The sequence below is a fragment of the Pholis gunnellus genome, assembly GCF_910591455.1.
Source record: "Pholis gunnellus genome assembly, chromosome: 12".
NCBI classification, from domain to species: domain Eukaryota; kingdom Metazoa; phylum Chordata; class Actinopteri; order Perciformes; family Pholidae; genus Pholis; species Pholis gunnellus.
The window spans coordinates 20,534,046-20,551,011 of NC_136539.1; the positions used below are offsets into that span (position 1 = coordinate 20,534,046).

At 43.7% G+C, this 16,966-nt stretch overlaps 1 protein-coding gene across 1 annotated transcript in view; it reads left to right on the top strand.

The window, feature by feature from the left end:
• dgkh (diacylglycerol kinase, eta) overlaps positions 1 to 16,966 on the top strand; it is a gene marked incomplete at its 5' end in the record, with an annotated part of 51,550 nt that overhangs the window by 4,188 nt on the left and 30,396 nt on the right. Inside the window, 3 exons of the mRNA XM_079169606.1 lie at positions 9,146 to 9,256; positions 10,594 to 10,752; positions 14,142 to 14,222. Coding sequence (XP_079025732.1) covers positions 9,146 to 9,256; positions 10,594 to 10,752; positions 14,142 to 14,222 — 351 coding nt within the window. The remainder of the gene's footprint in view (positions 1 to 9,145; positions 9,257 to 10,593; positions 10,753 to 14,141; positions 14,223 to 16,966) is intronic.

Below are 16,966 nucleotides of genomic sequence, written 5' to 3' on the forward strand. Positions count from 1 at the left end.
CTGTCTTTTCAGGGTGTGCTGTTGCCGCCGAGGAGAGCTTATAAACTTGTGACTAATACTGTAGCTGTGTGATTGAAAGCAGAGCTGATGGCATACCGGAGCCTGCCCGCTGCACAGGGGACTGGGAACAGTCGGCAAGCCTGACATGAAATAATCCAGATCAGGTAGTTGAGGCTGAGTTAGGCGGGATTTGGATGAGGCATCGTAGAGAATTTCCATCTTCGGTCCATGTGTCCCTGTGCATCGGAAGAAGTGACACACTGCGGCTTACATTTGTGGGAAGCCAGGCAGAGATTTTGGATGAATACTCTCGGGTCTTAGCTTTGGATTGAGTCAATTGGTGGATGTTGTTTTGTGTATGTATTTAACCAGGAAGTCTTTTGAAATACTTGTTTGCAAGAGAGACCTGGGTCAAAAATGGCAGCGTTGGGTAGATAACACAATATCCACACGCCCATTTCATGTCATATATCTCAAATAGGTAAGCCTAATAGTAGGAGGAACATGTACCCAAAGCCTTCCTCAACGTGTTGTGGTCTCTGCCCACGCAGATGACTTGTACTTCCTATTGAGAAAGCGGAGGCAAAACACTTGTTCCTCTTTTTTTTTTCCTTTTCTGAAAGCTCGCACTATACTTGCACTATAAAGACACTATACTTAAACAGGAGATTTGCCACATGATGATGGTTTGCAGGAATGAGACTTGAAGGAACACAATGCTATAAGGGGATCTCTACTTCTGCTGCAACGGCCTCGCCTACTACTTTGTCAGTCGGCCTTTTCCCGCTCTCGCTTGCAGAGATATTAACTGTACATAATTACGTAGCATCATCCAGTGTGGCACTGAAGCGATGTAAAGTTGTGTCCCTTCTACTGTCCAAAGCTGTAGCTGAATCTAAATCAGGTGATTGTGGGTAAATTGCTGGCCTCAACAACATCACTTTACATCCCCTGCGCCCACTTGACACTCGTATAACTAACTGCATATGTGGTCCAGTTGCACAAAGGAGATCACAGACAGGGGAATTACCCCTTCCCAACAACCGGATTGTAATTTTCCCATCTGCACGGTGAAATTTCAGCATGCGGTGGGAGTCGGAGGAGGAGGAAGGGTACAGAGTAACAATTACACCCAACAGAGAGCACAAATATGCAAAGACAGCTACAGGAGAGGAAGAAATGGAGAGCGATTCAGCGCCAGCCTATAAAAGCCTTGATTGTTCTGGCTCCACAAGCGCTCCAGTGTTATTCAGAAATGACAAATGAGTCGAAAATGGAGGTATAACAGATAATAACTGCGTGGGACGATTCCGAAGACAATGGGGCTTCTCTCAGCAGCCGGCAGTCAGCATCCACTAAAACCGAGGACAGATTAGTAAGCAGTCTCCTTTATGGACTGACCAATTTCAGTCACATCGGTTTAGTCTTATCAGTCATGAGTTGAAATTGCCAGACGGGGATAGCTCTTCTTCAGGCAAAGCTGACGCGGATAAATATCAAAGTGTCCTGCGAGACCCTGGTTCTGTATTAGTAAGAAGTTTTCAGTGTTGGCAGGGAAGAAGCCCCCAACATAAGCTCCCTCAGCAGCAGCATTAGTGGAGGCCTTATATAGGATACAGACAAGACTCTCACACGTCTACCTCAGGCTGGTTGTCGTTCCAAAGGGATTAGTTTGTTAAAGAAACTGACATTTTGGGAAATATATCCTTTTTTGCTTTGTTGCTCTCATATCTGTCTGTTTAATATAAGGCTAAGGCTGGGCGATAATTCAACACGATATTTTATCGTCAATGGAATCATGATGTGCTGAAGAATTGTGCAAATGAGAATAGACCGGTGTAGTTAAATCAAACTATCAGTGTCTACCTGGACATTTCTTTCATTTTGTGCGTCAAAAGTTCTTAATTAGAGGTCTAGTGTGTATTATTAGGCAACATCCAGTGGTGAGGTTGTGGATTGCAACCAACTGCACCTTCTCCTGTGTGCCAAGTATGTTGGAGAACTACGGTGGAAGACGAGAAAACACCAAAACTACTACTGTAGAAACATGGCGACTGGCTCCATAGGTAGGTATAAACTAATAACTAATGCACAGCTGTTATTTTCAGGTGATTATACACTAAAGAACACATACTTATTAATATTATATTCCATTTCTTCCATTAGATCTCCATAAATGCTACACCATGGACCTTTTAAATGAATAAAGAATCAGTACTTAATTACACATGAGTATAGGTACAAAATATACAATTTCATATAGACTATATATATATAATTACCTGAAAACGTTCTATATCCTGATATTAATTGTTGTCGGGATAGAAGATTTTGGCCGTACCACCCAGCCCTATGTAAGGCTGCAGCCAGTTAGCGTAGCTTAGCATAAAGACCAGAAACATGGGGAAAACAGCTCGTCTGGATCGGCCCAAAAGTTAAGAAAATCTGTCCTACCAGCCTGTCTTGTTTATTTAATCCATACCGTTGCCTGGCAGCCTCACGGTGACCACGAGACTCCTGTAAGTCACTGCGTCTGGCCAAGAAATGGGAACATAACCCCCCCGAAAAAACCACACACTTCAGTTTTTGTTATGGATTTAGTTGAGTTGACCATAAACATCCGTAAACAGAGGACAGATTTAGTACCTAGCAAAGCTTCTGACTGACAGTGTCATACAGAAGAGGAATAAGTTCCCGTTTGAGCTTAAACAAGAATAACATGTTCGCAATCATTCAGAGGGATTGCTGAGCGCATCAGACGACTCGTGGAACTAACATTTATGTTTAGAGCTGTGACGATGAGACGATCAATGAATTAGTTTCGCCACAGAAAATTATCTGCAACTATTTTGATAATTGGTTAATCGTCTTGAGTCATTTTTTTTTATCATTGTAAACTGAACATCTTTGTGTTTTTATTTTGACAGAGTAAGACGTTTGAAGACGGCACCTTGAACTTCGGGACACTCGAATTGACAATTTTCTCTATTTTCTGCTGTTTTTAGACGACGGGATTAATTGATTGATCGATGGGATAAACAACAGGTTCCGTGATGACAAAAATAATCATCGGTTGCACCCTTATTCATGTTCCCATCTTATAGAATGATTGTGGGGCTTTTAACATTGGTGGAATGGTGAAGTGGATCGCTTCAACTACACTACAACAATCCCAATATTAAGGACTATCTTAGCCGCCCTGTACCACTCTGAGGCTTATCATTTTAAGAATCGTTGCTCTTTGCGTTAAAAAACGTATAAAACAATTAAGCTAAGCAGGAGGTGGGAAGTCAAGGATGTTTTTCTTTATCAGATGAATTAGCTAGAAACCTCAGTGAGGCCCAGAAGGGACTGTGAATTGGTATAGGACACGGTGCTCTGGAGCTCTAAAGTAAGAGCGAGAGGCTGTGCCATTAGTATAAGGGAGTCTATCGGTGAGTCTAGTTAGCCCTAGTTTAAATTCATAGATGATGAGGTCCGTACTGCATGAACTAGCTGTGGGGATTAGCTTGTTTGTCTGGGTATCGTCAAAGACAGGACGTCGCTCTGCTCTGCTCACTTCATTTAGCCTCCCATGGAACTCCTGCTCTGCTCTTATCCACCAACCACAGCTGCTGGACTCATTTGAACTGCCTGTACCTTTGTTCATTGTATAAGTCTGTGTGAGTGTGTGTGTGTGTGTGTTCTGTTTAGAGTCTGTGTGTGTCACCCTGTCAGTGGCCGAGGCAGAGTGTGGGTGTAAGGTACATGGGGCTCAGGTTACTCGTTTCTCTCTGGCACAGGACTCGCTCTGTGTCCCACAATTTAGCAGAAGAGAGGAGCGGTGCACGGAGGCAAGCAGAGGGACTATTTATAGATCACTTCTGGCCTACTTGGCAACAGGAAGGAGATGAAGACAAGGAAAGGAACTATGGAGGCCAAGGAGGGACAAAATAGAAAATAGAACATCCAACTAGAGCAAAGTCAGTTGGGCTGCGCAGGCTGGACAGAGAGGATGTGAGTTCTTCTACTTCTGTGACTTCGGTGGCTCAGAGGCGGAAACTTTCTATCCGGACGCTTTTTTTTGCACCGAGACACAATCTCAGTCGTCGTCACTCCACACAAGGTCGTGTGGAATTTCTTGTCGGTTTGCTGAAGATGACGTGAAACACAAAGCAACTACTGTACACTGTGGGTGGTAACAGTGTGTTCTCCCTGAAGATTAAAAAGAAAATACTTAATGCTGTAGTGTTCGTACAAAGTTTGTAAAATGCTTCATTTCAACAGTTATATTTTCAAGGTTAGAAATTGAATTCTAATATACTCCTTGAAAGGTTTGGTCTACACATGCTTGTCATGTAAACCACAAATTCTTTAAATGTGTAAATGATCGTCGTATTATATCACATCATGATGAAAACATCAAATAAACAAAGAGGGACAATATACTGTATATTGATTGCCGTGGTTTTAAGGTAAATAATTGTCTAAACTTTATTTTTAGCAATTGCATTCATAGTAACACTTAAGGTGTGATGAAAAATGCTTTGAGAGTCTGGAAACATTAGGTTGAGGTCTCTTGAAAGAGCTTGAAAGGTCCTTGAATGTTACTCTTAAAAAGCTGTGATCCCTGAATACTAGTAGAGCTCATTCTCTGCTGTGTAGTGACTCTACTCCCCAGCTCACCTACTCTCTGTGTGTGTTTGTCTCAATCAGTCATGAGGTGTATTACGAGTGGATTAGCCGTCCAAGCAGAAATATGTGTACGTTCATGTGAGTGTGCAGCCATGACCGACTCTGCCCTCAGTGTTTCTCAAATAGCAGTTCTGTTCAAATGAGAGACTGAACGCACTCTTTACATGGACTGATTATGAGACAATGGGCCCCTGGCCACAGACATGCAAGAGGCACCACCACTTTTCCCACAGGAGCAAGACTCGTACACTTTATAGTTGTTTCGCATCTTTTTGTTGGTTTTGTGTCTCTGTGAAGTCATTGAGCATCACTCTGTGGTTGTTTTGTGTCCATTTGTGTTCATTGTGTGGCTCTTTGTAGTTGTTTTGTAATTTCTTTGGTCTTTTTGTAGTCATTTTGCATCTCTTTGTGGTTGTTTTGTGTCTCTTTGTAGTCATTTTGCATCTCTTTGTGGTTGTTTTGTGTCTCTTTGTTGTCAGTTTGAGTCTCTTTGAGGTTGTTTTGCACCTTTTCAAACACCTTGTGAGTCTCTTTGAGGTCTCTTTGCAGCAGTTTTTCATCTCTTTGTAGTTGTCTTATTATTTTGGTCTTATATATATTTGTCTCTTTGTTGTCATTTTGCATCTTTTTGAGGTTGTTTTGCACCTTTTCGTAGTCCTCGTGAGTCTCTTTGTAGTTGTTTTGGTCTCATTGTAGTTGTTTTAGTCTCTTTGTAGTTGTTTTATGCTTCTTTGTGGTCATTTTGAGTCTCTTCTTGGGTGGTTGGTGTCTCTGTGAGTGAAATTCTGGAGGTGAAGACCAGCGGGGACACTTTAGATCCCTGGGCCTGTGCCCATTATGCCCGTTCAGTAATCCATCCGCGATTCTTAAACCTCCACTTTTCTCCTGTAGCCCAACATGTTTAAATGAGGAGATGACTTCATCTGCCATGCTGCTGTATTTCAGTCCCACTTTGATTGTAGTTGCGGGCAAGTAGCTTAAAGTCCTTCTAGGGTAGTGAGTATTTAGGTATTCCACCTTAATTCACCGCAGGAATTTGGCGTTCAGGCCGTACTCGAGGAAAGGGAAGCAGGGAACGAACGTAGGTAGACAGCTGTGTCAGAGAATCTTCCTGTTGTGTTTTTTTTTCCCCTCAGTGATCGTCTATGTCCAAACAGACAACACTAATGAACTTAATGGTAACATTTGTGTTGACAGATGGACCCACTCGAATTCTATCAAGGTTCTTCTATACGTCGCCTTTTAAAGGGACACTCCACTTCAATTCACTACGAACTAGGAGCATTTGCTCTGGCTTTGTAGAGAGCTTTTTAAAACAAAAACAAAGGGACATCTCTTAAATATCTATTTGACATACAAACTTGGGTGAAAGGGTGCAATGAAAGATGCTGTCAAGTTGCATAACGGGAGGTGTAGGATCTAGTGTTTTTAGAGCTTGACGTATAGGGAGCAGAAGTCAGGATGTCTCAGCTAGTGCAACACAACATTTCCGGTGTGCTCCTCTTAAGGATCACTGCCCCTAAATCTCGCTTACCTCTCGTGGTATTTAGCAAGGCAGATCATTTAGATTCAGTTTTATTCAGTCAGGCTTTGAGAGACTGTATCTGCCTCGAAGTTGTATGCCCCGATGCAACTAATTTGACGGTAATTTAATTTCTGTTGAGATTTGAAGACAATTTACATCAATATGTCTTCGCAGAAACAAGCTCAGGATATTCCTGGAATCTCATTGGAACTAGTTTTTGCAAATAGAAACACTGTAAAAACTAAGGGCTGCAACTATTTTTTATAATAGATCTGTTACTTAAATTAATTAATATCGTTTATTAATTCATTTAAAATGATCCCTATTAGCTGATGCTAACGGCACCAGCTAATCTTCAAAGGGACCGAAATTGAGTCCACCGTATTCATTTTACACATACTTTAAACAACATCACATTTGTGTTACTCTATGCTCCACTCATGTTCACCTCTAATTGTGTTATATCAAGGAGGCGATTGTTCCCATTCATTCCTAGTACATCCACTTACATCATCTTTAATTAAGTAGTCTTATGAATCAGCCTCGAGGGCCATCGCTGGGGAACAGGAACAAACCATTATACACTACCAACACTCGACTATCGATCATCTGCTTAAATAATTCATTCCTAAATGCTTTCTGAATGAGGACTTGCTATTGGATTGACGTACGTAAATGATAAACGTTTTTTTAAGGCATTTGATTTTGGGAGAGGAATTATAATTTGGTATTCATCCGCTCCGTTCTAGTGAAATGACTGTGATTTGACTGTGTAAAAAACGTGGGTTTAGTGGACTTAATTCCTTTGCTAAAGAATGTGTCTGCGCTCGAGGAAAGTTAACGTGCACGCTGTCTGTGTTTTTTCTTACAGGGCCGTGTAAGACTAGTCTTGCAGCTCTTTTCGGGGCAATTTGTAGCTTCCTCAGCACTTGATGATTTTTTATTCCCCTCTTTTGTTCATCGGTAGAGATCAGAAATCTCTGACGGAGATAAAAACCTTCCCAAGTAATTCTACTGTACTGACAACGCCTACACACCACAACGGCTAATTGAGAAAATATGTTTTGTTATTTGGGCGAACCGAGCCTGTAAGAACTCCTGAAGTGAAGCGGTAAAATTAACACTCGGAACGTCACAACAAATGCAACTCTTTTCATCATTTGCGATACATTATGGCTCTATATGTGCCTGCTTCGTCCACTGTGGCATGCCAGTGAGTGTGTATACGGTGTGTAGCCTGTACTAGCAGTGTTTTCTGTCTTTAAGTTGACACAGCTGGTGGGCAGGATGTCAGCTTCGGGCCTCTGTCTCTGTTTGTAATTCTCCCCTCAGAGAGCGGCCTTCCTCCGCTATAAATAGCCTCTACATGTGTGTGTGTGTGTGTGCCCCACCTCTCCTCTGTGTGCCCAGAGAGAATGATGTGCCTCCCCACAGTGTGTGTGTGTGTGTGTGTGTGTGTGTGTGTGTGTGTGTGTGTGTGTTTTATGTTTTCCATATCCACTGTTCCATGTCTCACTGTATTTGCTCTGTATGCTCGGTGTGTGTGTTTTGTGTGTGTTAATGCGTGCAAGATGATTGTGGTCGTAATGATGATGAGTGTGTGTACTGTGTCTCTCATGGAAAGATGCATGGTTTGATTTGATGTGACACACACACACACACACACACACACACATGCTGGCTTTATAGGAGACAAGGAGATCTTATTTCTTTGTTATGTCTGTCTATTAATTAAAATAAATGGCTGTAAAGTCACTATCTATTCCCGCAAAAAATAAAACTGTACCACAGTGTATGCACACAAAACACACGTGTACTAATGTTCAACATACTTTAGTTTGAGGGAACAGGATTATGGATCTTTTGGTACACACTGAGCTGTAGTCTCGACTACTTTAAAAAATCTATTACGCCCAGCAAAGTGGAATCCTACACTTTACACACAAACGTTACAGAGCCGTCCGCCATTGTCTGATATGAACGTGGTCGTCGCTGCCGCATTGCATTGTGGGATATTTATGCTGTCGCAGAGTCCAGTGTTTGCCTACGATAATATTTCACGAGAAACAGTGTGCAATCTTTGTTCCATACTAAGAGTCGGACGTAGTAGAAATCTCACACACTGTTTTAGCGTCTGTATGGAAATTCAGACTCCAGGCTGCTAAACTCTGAGCACAATTCCATTGTTTTCACTCAAGTAGAAACGATGTGTCCTTTTAGCTCCATCATCCCCGTCTCTCAGCCGATGGTTAGGTAACTATGCTGCGTTTTCCTCCTCCTCCTCCTCTGCCTCGCTTTCAAAATGACCATAAAATGTTCCCCGATGTGCGGTGGAACATTCGCGAAGTGATTGCGTGATGATGCGAGTCTGTTTTTAGACTGTCAAACTTGCAATGGTAGAAGACATATTTGTGTTTAGTCGAGTTCCTCTGAGTTCAACAGATGGCCGAGGCAGCAGAAGTAGTCAATGGGATGCCGTCCTCGCCCTTTTTTTCTCCCCACCTCTTTCTCTTTCCTCTCTCTCTCTACTTCTACGTCCTTCGTTCATTTTCTTTCTCTCTCTCTCTCTGGCCCGGGGTAAAGCGGTTGAGTGAGAGTGATGTGTGTTTATAGCTCTTTAGAGAAATGACGGGTAGTGTGTGTGTGTAATGGGTTTCCTTTCTTCTCCACTCTTTGGCCTATTCCTTTTCTCCCATGCATGAAATTGCCTGTCAGATTCACACATACACACACACACACACACACACACACACACACACACACGTATAAACAGTACACACCTTTTTTTTATCTTAACAGTTTCCTGTAGATAAAACCAAGAGGGTGGTCTGCATCTGAGCGAGATGTAAGAAAGACTGGAGCTTTGTGTTGTTTTCTGATGGAACCTTTCACTGATACCATAAAACTTTTGAAAACTTTTTTTTCTTGTGTCTCTTGTCCCTGCAGACGAGTATAAAGGAGGGATTGTTGCTGAAACAGACCAGCTCGTTCCAGAGGTGGAAAAAGCGTTACTTCAAACTGAGAGGCCGAACGCTCTACTACGCCAAAGATGCCAAGGTAAGCTAACCAAGTGTGTCCAGGTTCAACACGCTAGACTAATGCTCTGAAGTCGGATACGTCTATAAATTGACTTGGTTTAGATGGAAAAGCTCATGCTGCACCTTTTTAGTGTTGATCTTTTAGTTTCTGCCCTTTCTTTAGTGTCTCAGGTTCAGAGACAAGCCATCTTAAAGGAATATTTCTTTTGGAAATACGCTTATTAGCTTTCTTGGCGAGAGTCAGATGAGATTGACACCACTCTCATGTCTGTACGCTAAAAGACCCTTTTTGGAATTTGGAAACAATGGTGACGTATGTAAATGTGCAGGCAATTAACTTCATGCAGCATTAACTTCCAAACATCACCAATGAAACCGAAACAAATTGACTCGACAGGTTCCGTGTGCTTTTACTGAGTGGGTAGAATACCTCGGCCCAATATTCAGTGGCCAGATATATACATGTCTTTAGCGGAGAAACCTAGCGTGTAACGTTCCACCAGCAATAAATTAGGAGCATACAAGTCAATGGGTGCTACAAACATGAGCACAGCCGCCTGTGTTTCAGTTTAACGTGTGACCGGGTTAGCTGGTGACTCTCAGCCGAACGTGTCCGTGGTTTGCTAATGTTGAAAACACCAACAGAGCATATAGTACCAATCAATTTTGAATACATACTCATCTGTGTTTCTTATCTACGCCAACTATAAGTTACACATTACACATTCAGCTAAAAGTCACCACTTAACACGCTCACTTGTTGAACAGAAACACCTGTTGGAATATCGATCCAGAGAACCGAACGTGCAAAAACCAGACATTGTGATGGTTGTAACAGTTTTAACTCAATGTTTAAAGCTTGCAAACTCACCTGGATGTTTGGGGTAAAACTCCAGGCCAACATTGTGCACGCATATTTCTGATGACGTCTGTTGTAAAGTGGTCTTTCTGCAGTCCGAGCCAGCAGCCAGTTAGCTTAGCTTAGCACAAGGAAACAGGGGGGAAGCTGCTAGCCTGACTCTGTCCAACGATTTCAAAGCACCGGTGAAGTTCACTAAGTAACACGTTATATTTACTTATTTGTTTGATCTGTATTTCGTTACCTGTGGACAGAGCCATAGAGGATACTTTCTGATGCTCATCTTTTCCTGATCAAATTTCGTTAGATCCTTCACTTCAATTGATTTACCACCATCGTAGTTTTATGAAATATCTGAAGTATTTTAAGGACATTTTAGTTTTGGACTTTTTACTCTTGTTGACATCTCTTTCCCCTTTGCCTCTAATCTTCCTGGTCTTGAACATGTGTGTGTGTGTGTTTGTGTATTTATGTGTGTGTGTCTGCACGCGCACTAGTCTGGCAGTGCCCTGGCACACTGGCAGGAGCGGGCGCTGCGCAGAGTGTCCAGGAGTCGCGTGTGCTGGCGAGTTCTGTCCGTGTGCTGGACGGGCGCGCGACGCTCCCCCCCACCTCTGGGTGCCAGCGGATCTGAGGAAGGCCTAGTGAGAATTCGGGTCAGCACAGCACAGCCAAGGGTCCAGACCACCAAAGCAGCTTAACCCATTCCCGACTTAACCATTCACCTATACGTGATAGTGCTGCATTCATGCCATATGGAGCTACTCGGTCAAGTGAGGTTTAAAGTCTTGTCGAAGACATTATTACTATAGAAAAATAAACCGGGTCATTCGGACAGTGGGGAAGAAGTTTTGTCGATGAATTGAAGGAAAAATGAAGCTCTTCCAACAAAATCCACTCATCCAAACCTTTTGGATGAATTGCGCTGTATCCCCATATGACACAGATGCACTGTATGTAGTAAGTATACAACTGCAGGTAGGCCGACAAAACACACGTGAACAGACTGTGAGGCCACACCTGGTCCATCTTGGGAGCGTGGCTTTCATTGTTCTACACTGTGTGTTTCTTGTCCGGCCCGTGCAGCTTAAAGTCTCTTGATGGCCATGCTGGAAGAATGAAGAAATATATATATATATATATATTATATATATATATATATACTTTGTCTTCTTCAGTAAGGATTTGTGACCGGGAACCTTTCAAGTGAGTGTGTTCTCTCGGTCATGGCCAGACAGGGACGTTTGCCTCTATAGATAAGTGCCCATTCCCCACATGTCCATCCACTCTGGTGTCTCCACGGTGGCCTGGCTGGCTGTGCTGCCCTGTGCTTAGGAAGCCTGACCTCCTCATTGATCCATCAGGGAGGCTGCATCTCAGCCCTGCAGCTTGTCCTATTAGCTCCTCTCCTCTCTCTCCTAGAAAACATCGGTATAAACAATACGTTAAGGCCACGCAGGGTTGAAACGAAGGGGAGAGGAGTCGGAGGCTTGTTGAGATGCAGCCGCTGAGCTAAAGCTCTGGATCTATGGGTAACAGAGGGTCTGGACGCTTGCCTTTGTCCACCATTCACTGTCAGCTTTCATTACAGCTTCCCTCAAGACAGTGGAGCGTGTGTGTGTGTGTGTGTGTGTGTGTGTGTGTGCCCCCACACAAGTGTGTCTGTGTTGGGGCGAGTGGTGTGGTGAGTGAGCTAGAGGGAGAAAAAGTGTGTTAAAAGAATCATAGAAAGTTATCGCCCACATACATACGCACACGTGATGCCATGGTATTGCAGCCGAGAGCGCTGTGACAAGGGGGTGCAGTGTGTGTATGTGTGTGTGTGTGTGTGTGTGTGTGTGTGTGTGTGTGTGTGTGTGTGTGTGTGTTGTGCATGCCGTTCATACTTAGGCCCTCTTGGCTGACACTCCATGCACACATTCACACGCACTTGTAGGCATATGTGGAAGTGCTGAGACACATGCTCCCTCTACACACACACTCACACACACTCACACACACACACACACACACACACATAGTAAGCGTTGGCTGGTGTCCCTCTCCAGCCAGGCCTGGGGAGAGCGTCGTTAACTGGGCATTCCCTCTGACAGCTGCAGCAGCTCACTCCTCCCACTCACACACTCACACACACACACACACACACACACACAAACACACAGAGTCAGAGGGCATTCCTTTGACGGCATCGTTTTTTTGGCCTGCGGCCCTTTAAGAGCTCAGCTGCGTGCCTTATACGCATCACAGCTCTGTCAGGATATCATGTTCCTGTTTGTAGTCTCTGGTGCTCCTCTCTGTCTGTCTGCTGGCTATATTGCTTAGAGTTGGCTCCAGCTCCTCCGCCCGCCACATAGAAATTCAATAAAGCACATCAGCATTCACCGGCTTGTGATTCACACTCTTTTCATTTAGGTTACAGAGTCAAAACAAAGGAAACTGCGGAGGGAAACCCTCACAGCAGCGAGGGTGTACAGCGGAGCCGCGTCGTGGTGAAGCGCATTTCCCCCGGCAGACGGAACAAACCGAGTTATCTTTCCGAGGGACGATAAAAACTGGACTCATTGTTCTTGACCAGAGCCATCAGCTTATTCTCCACACTGTGTTAACCACTTCACACCATCCACTTCAATCAATCAATTTAAATATGACTTTCTGTTCATGCAGAACCACAGAATATTGAAATAGATGAACTATTAACATGATAAAGTCTGATGAAGGTTGCGCAAACTATTACCATCCTAAAACAGGATTTTACAACTAATCTGATATCACTTTCATTTCTTTGTCATGAAGTCAAGGCCACACTATTTCTGCTGCAGGAATCTGAACTTCTCATGAATGAAGAAATTGTAGCAGAGTAGTGCCTGATTTAAGAGAGGATCGTTCTTTGAGGACAGCGTTAGTTTGTAAATTTAGAGTTTAGAGAAATATTTTCTGCAAAAGGCACAAACTGTGACGTTACATTTCAGATGTGATAGATGTGATTGTAGTCAGAGGGCGAGACATGTTTTCTCACTGACTTCACAGCAGAGCAGACACAGTGGAGAGTTCCCTTTGCCTGCATGGTACCAGACATCTAAAATATAGTGTCCTCATCTCTGTTTCACATCTCAGATTTCAAATAATGAAGTAAAAGGAAATATCACTTCAGGCTGGTTCCTTTGGTGACAGAAAAGTTTTATTAGGAGAAGATGAAATGTCATTTGAAATGCCTCCAAATAAAGTCAACCCCCCCAACCCTTATGAGCAGTATGCTTTGTGTTAAAGCTGCAGTTGGCAACTTTTATAAAAATGTATTATTCTCATATATGCTCAAACTGTCACTATACCCTGACAGTAGTACATGAGACAGATAGTCTGTGAATACAAATCAGGTCCATCTGCATCCTTTCAGTGCTCCTGATGGCATTTACAAGAAGAAAAAACAGCCAATCAGAGCTGTAGCTGTCACTCTCTAATGGTGAAGCTCGTGAATTGCGATCAAACTGTCAAACTAGGAACCGCTGATGAAATATGAGTGAAGGTTACTGCGTGGCCTTTTTATTGCCTTAAATTCTTTCAGAAACAACAAGTTTTAGTCCTAAAACATAACCCACCAAATGGTCGACCAAGTTTACATTTTGTTGAACCATAACGTGATGCCCTCCACGACGTGTGCGGGTCAAAATAACCCCTGCAAAAGCTGAGAGGACGTCTGCTGTTTCCTTTATTTTGACTACATTACAGGTTATACACTATACTCATTTAGTGCTGTTTTCCACCCATTAGAGGTTTTTGGGATGTAGCGCATTATTTGAAGATTGTCGGTTACATATTTGATATCAGGATCATATTCCTTGTGTTTCTAAATGCTGCCATTTAGTACTGAGAAGTTCATTTAAGGCCTGCTTCGCTGCGGTCACGACAAGACATTTCTCTCACAGCCAATCACGGTTCTCTTCATACCCTAGTATACGTTGACATAAGCTAAGTAAAAAAAACATTGTCCAAAAAGGCTCATTCTCTTCTTCTCTCTGTTCTCCTCCACGCCTCCTCTTTCCTGCAGTCCCTTATCTTTGACGAGGTGGACCTGTCGGACGCCAGCGTTGCAGAGTCCAGCACAAAGAATGTCAACAACAGCTTCACAGTGAGTGCATCTTGCAGTCTTACCACCCAAACGCACACACACACACACACACACACACACACAGAGGCACGTGTCGAGCAGTGAGAGCGTAACAACATCCGGCCAGCGGTCTAGATCCCAATGTCGTGCATAGTTATGATGAATATATTCAGAAGTTGAGAATGTTTTTCTTTATTGTTGTGTGTTTTAGTTGGTTGAAGAGCTTCACAGATATTATTTACTGAAATGATTGTTTCATGGCCTGAGAGACGTCTTAGTACGAGATAACAGTGGAAGTAGTAGATTCATTTTCTGGTGACAACTTAAAGGAATACTTCACCGTTTTGGGGAACACACTTGTTTTCTTTCTGGCAGAGAGTTAGATGAAAGGATCATTACCAGTCTCATGTCTAATATGAAGCTCCAGTTATATTTCAATGATATTCTAATGCATTTCTCAGCATTGCTTCTCATACGTTGTCACAAGGTCCTTGTCAGAAATTAAGGAATGTTTTCTGCTTATCCGGGGGAAAAAGAATGAGCAGCTGAGCTGGATGAGCGTGTGCGCGGGAGGCGGAGGGAAATAAAGCACGAGTATAATGAGAAATGAGGACAAAAACAGACAGTGAAAGAGCCAGTGGTGCCCTGTCCTTTCTCTCCCCGGGTGTTGCTATAATAAGAAACAAGGAGGGGGAGGAGGTAGGCAGGGGAACAGAGCCCAGAGCAGAGCATGCCGCTATTTTTAGCAGCGACTTGAAACGCTTCACTGAGTGCCTGGGATGGCTTAGCGTCTGCCATTTTCATAAATAAGATTACAGTCGGCCTGCTGCATGTGCCTTCGCCATGTGCGTGCAGTCGTGACTGCGACGAGTGTTTGTTGCCAGGGTTCATAAACATGCCCGTGAAAAAGGTTTTGGAGATGAGCCTTTTTCCCTTTTTGAGCATCAGCATCCCACTAAGATGGTGAGAGAATGAGGAAGGAGGGAGAGCAGGGGATGAGGAAGGAGGGAGGGAATTAGCTAAGGATGTAAAGACAAATTACAGTTTAGGAAAATATCTATATGGAGGTGAGAGAAGGCCATGACAAAAGTAGGGCATGTCGAATGAGTGGTTGATGGGGAATGACTGCAGAGCAGGTTAAGATGGCGAAGGGAAAGACACAGCAAAGGTAGAGCAGTGGAGGAAATCCTGGAGTGATGTCACACCGTCGCTAACTGCACTCGCACACATGCTCCCTCGGGGGGAAAAGAGGAGGAGAGGGGTAGAGCGAGAGCAAGGCACGAGCGAGAAGCGGGAGAGGGAAGACGGATGCGGAGGGAAAGAGGGGAGAGTGGCGAGGAAATGAAGACGGGGCAGGCGGGACGGACCGAGAGACGAGAGCGGTGAAACATAAAAACCAAAGGTAACGCGACGTGCCGAATGGCAGATCAGCTGCAGACAGTCTACACACACACATGCAAATCTCTGTAATGCATTGAGCCAGACACAGTCACGTACACCGACAGGGGGAGACCGGGCTTCATCGCACAGGTTCTGTGATCACGAGTGAGGGAGAGAGAGAGAGAGACAGACCACTGCAGAGGTCGCATTGTAGGGCTTTGCTCTGACTGTGCAGAGCCATCACCAGTCGCTCTGCCTCTGTCCGTCTGTCTTGTGTGTCCGTCGGCCCTCTGAGGATGAGTGATGCTGCTGACTTCCTCTATGCAGGTCGGTGCTTCTTGGTTGGATGGTTTGAACGAGTCATGCCAGAGCTAAGGTTGTTGTTTGTGCTCATTTGTGTAGGTTCTCTGCAGATGTCGGCTCAGTGGGTGTAACGTGTGTGCCTGTGTTTTCGCAGAGTGTGGTGCTGAGGGGGGAGAGGGGAGGGGGGGTCTGGACCTACCAGCAACATAGGAAATACTTAAATGACATTAGTATTTATTAGAGCAGTTATTCTCAAAGCGGGAGGAAAGTTTTCGTCTTTGTTCATTTGAATTATCGTTGAATTATCATTTTTACAGTATAATAGTTCATAGATTACATTCAAATACATCAAAAGAAATGTACAGACCTATGTATTACATGTCTAATGTGTTTCTAATGCATCTACATTACTAAGATTCTAAACGTGTTACTGAATAGGCCACATCAAATGATTCCATCATTATGGGGTCCCCGGTGTATTCTCTCTCTTGTGAGGGGTTTTTTGGCTGAAAAAAGATTGGGAACCTCTGGATTAGAGAAGGTAATACTTTCACTCCTTTTCTCCAGTGCATTGCATAGTGTAGACTGCAACTACTGAAAATATTCCTCCAGCAACTGTTTGCCAAAACTGTTTTTTTATTATGTATTTATGTATTTAACAGGGACATTAAAGATATACGTGCAACAGAATCTTTTTATTTTTCAGAGTAAAGCTACTAAACAAACATGAAACAAAGCAGTTTGAGGATGAAAGCAACTGTGCGTGTGGATGTGCATGTGTCTAGGAATGCATGTATTATTCATGACTGCATTGACACATAGATGGGAAAGTATACGTGTGTGTGTGTGTGTGTATACGTGGAGATAACATATAGCGTATGTGACCGCTCAGCGCTCCCATCTTGTGCTGTTGTTTGGTCGTGCGTGTTCAAAAGGAGCCTGCGTGAATATACGATGAGGCTCAGTCGCTGCAGCGCTGCTGTGAGGGAGCACCTTGAGGTCCACGTGAGGGAGAGCTCAGCCCAACCCAAACCCTAAACCCGTTACAGACTCTGCAGGGACCCACCGCCTCTCACCCACCC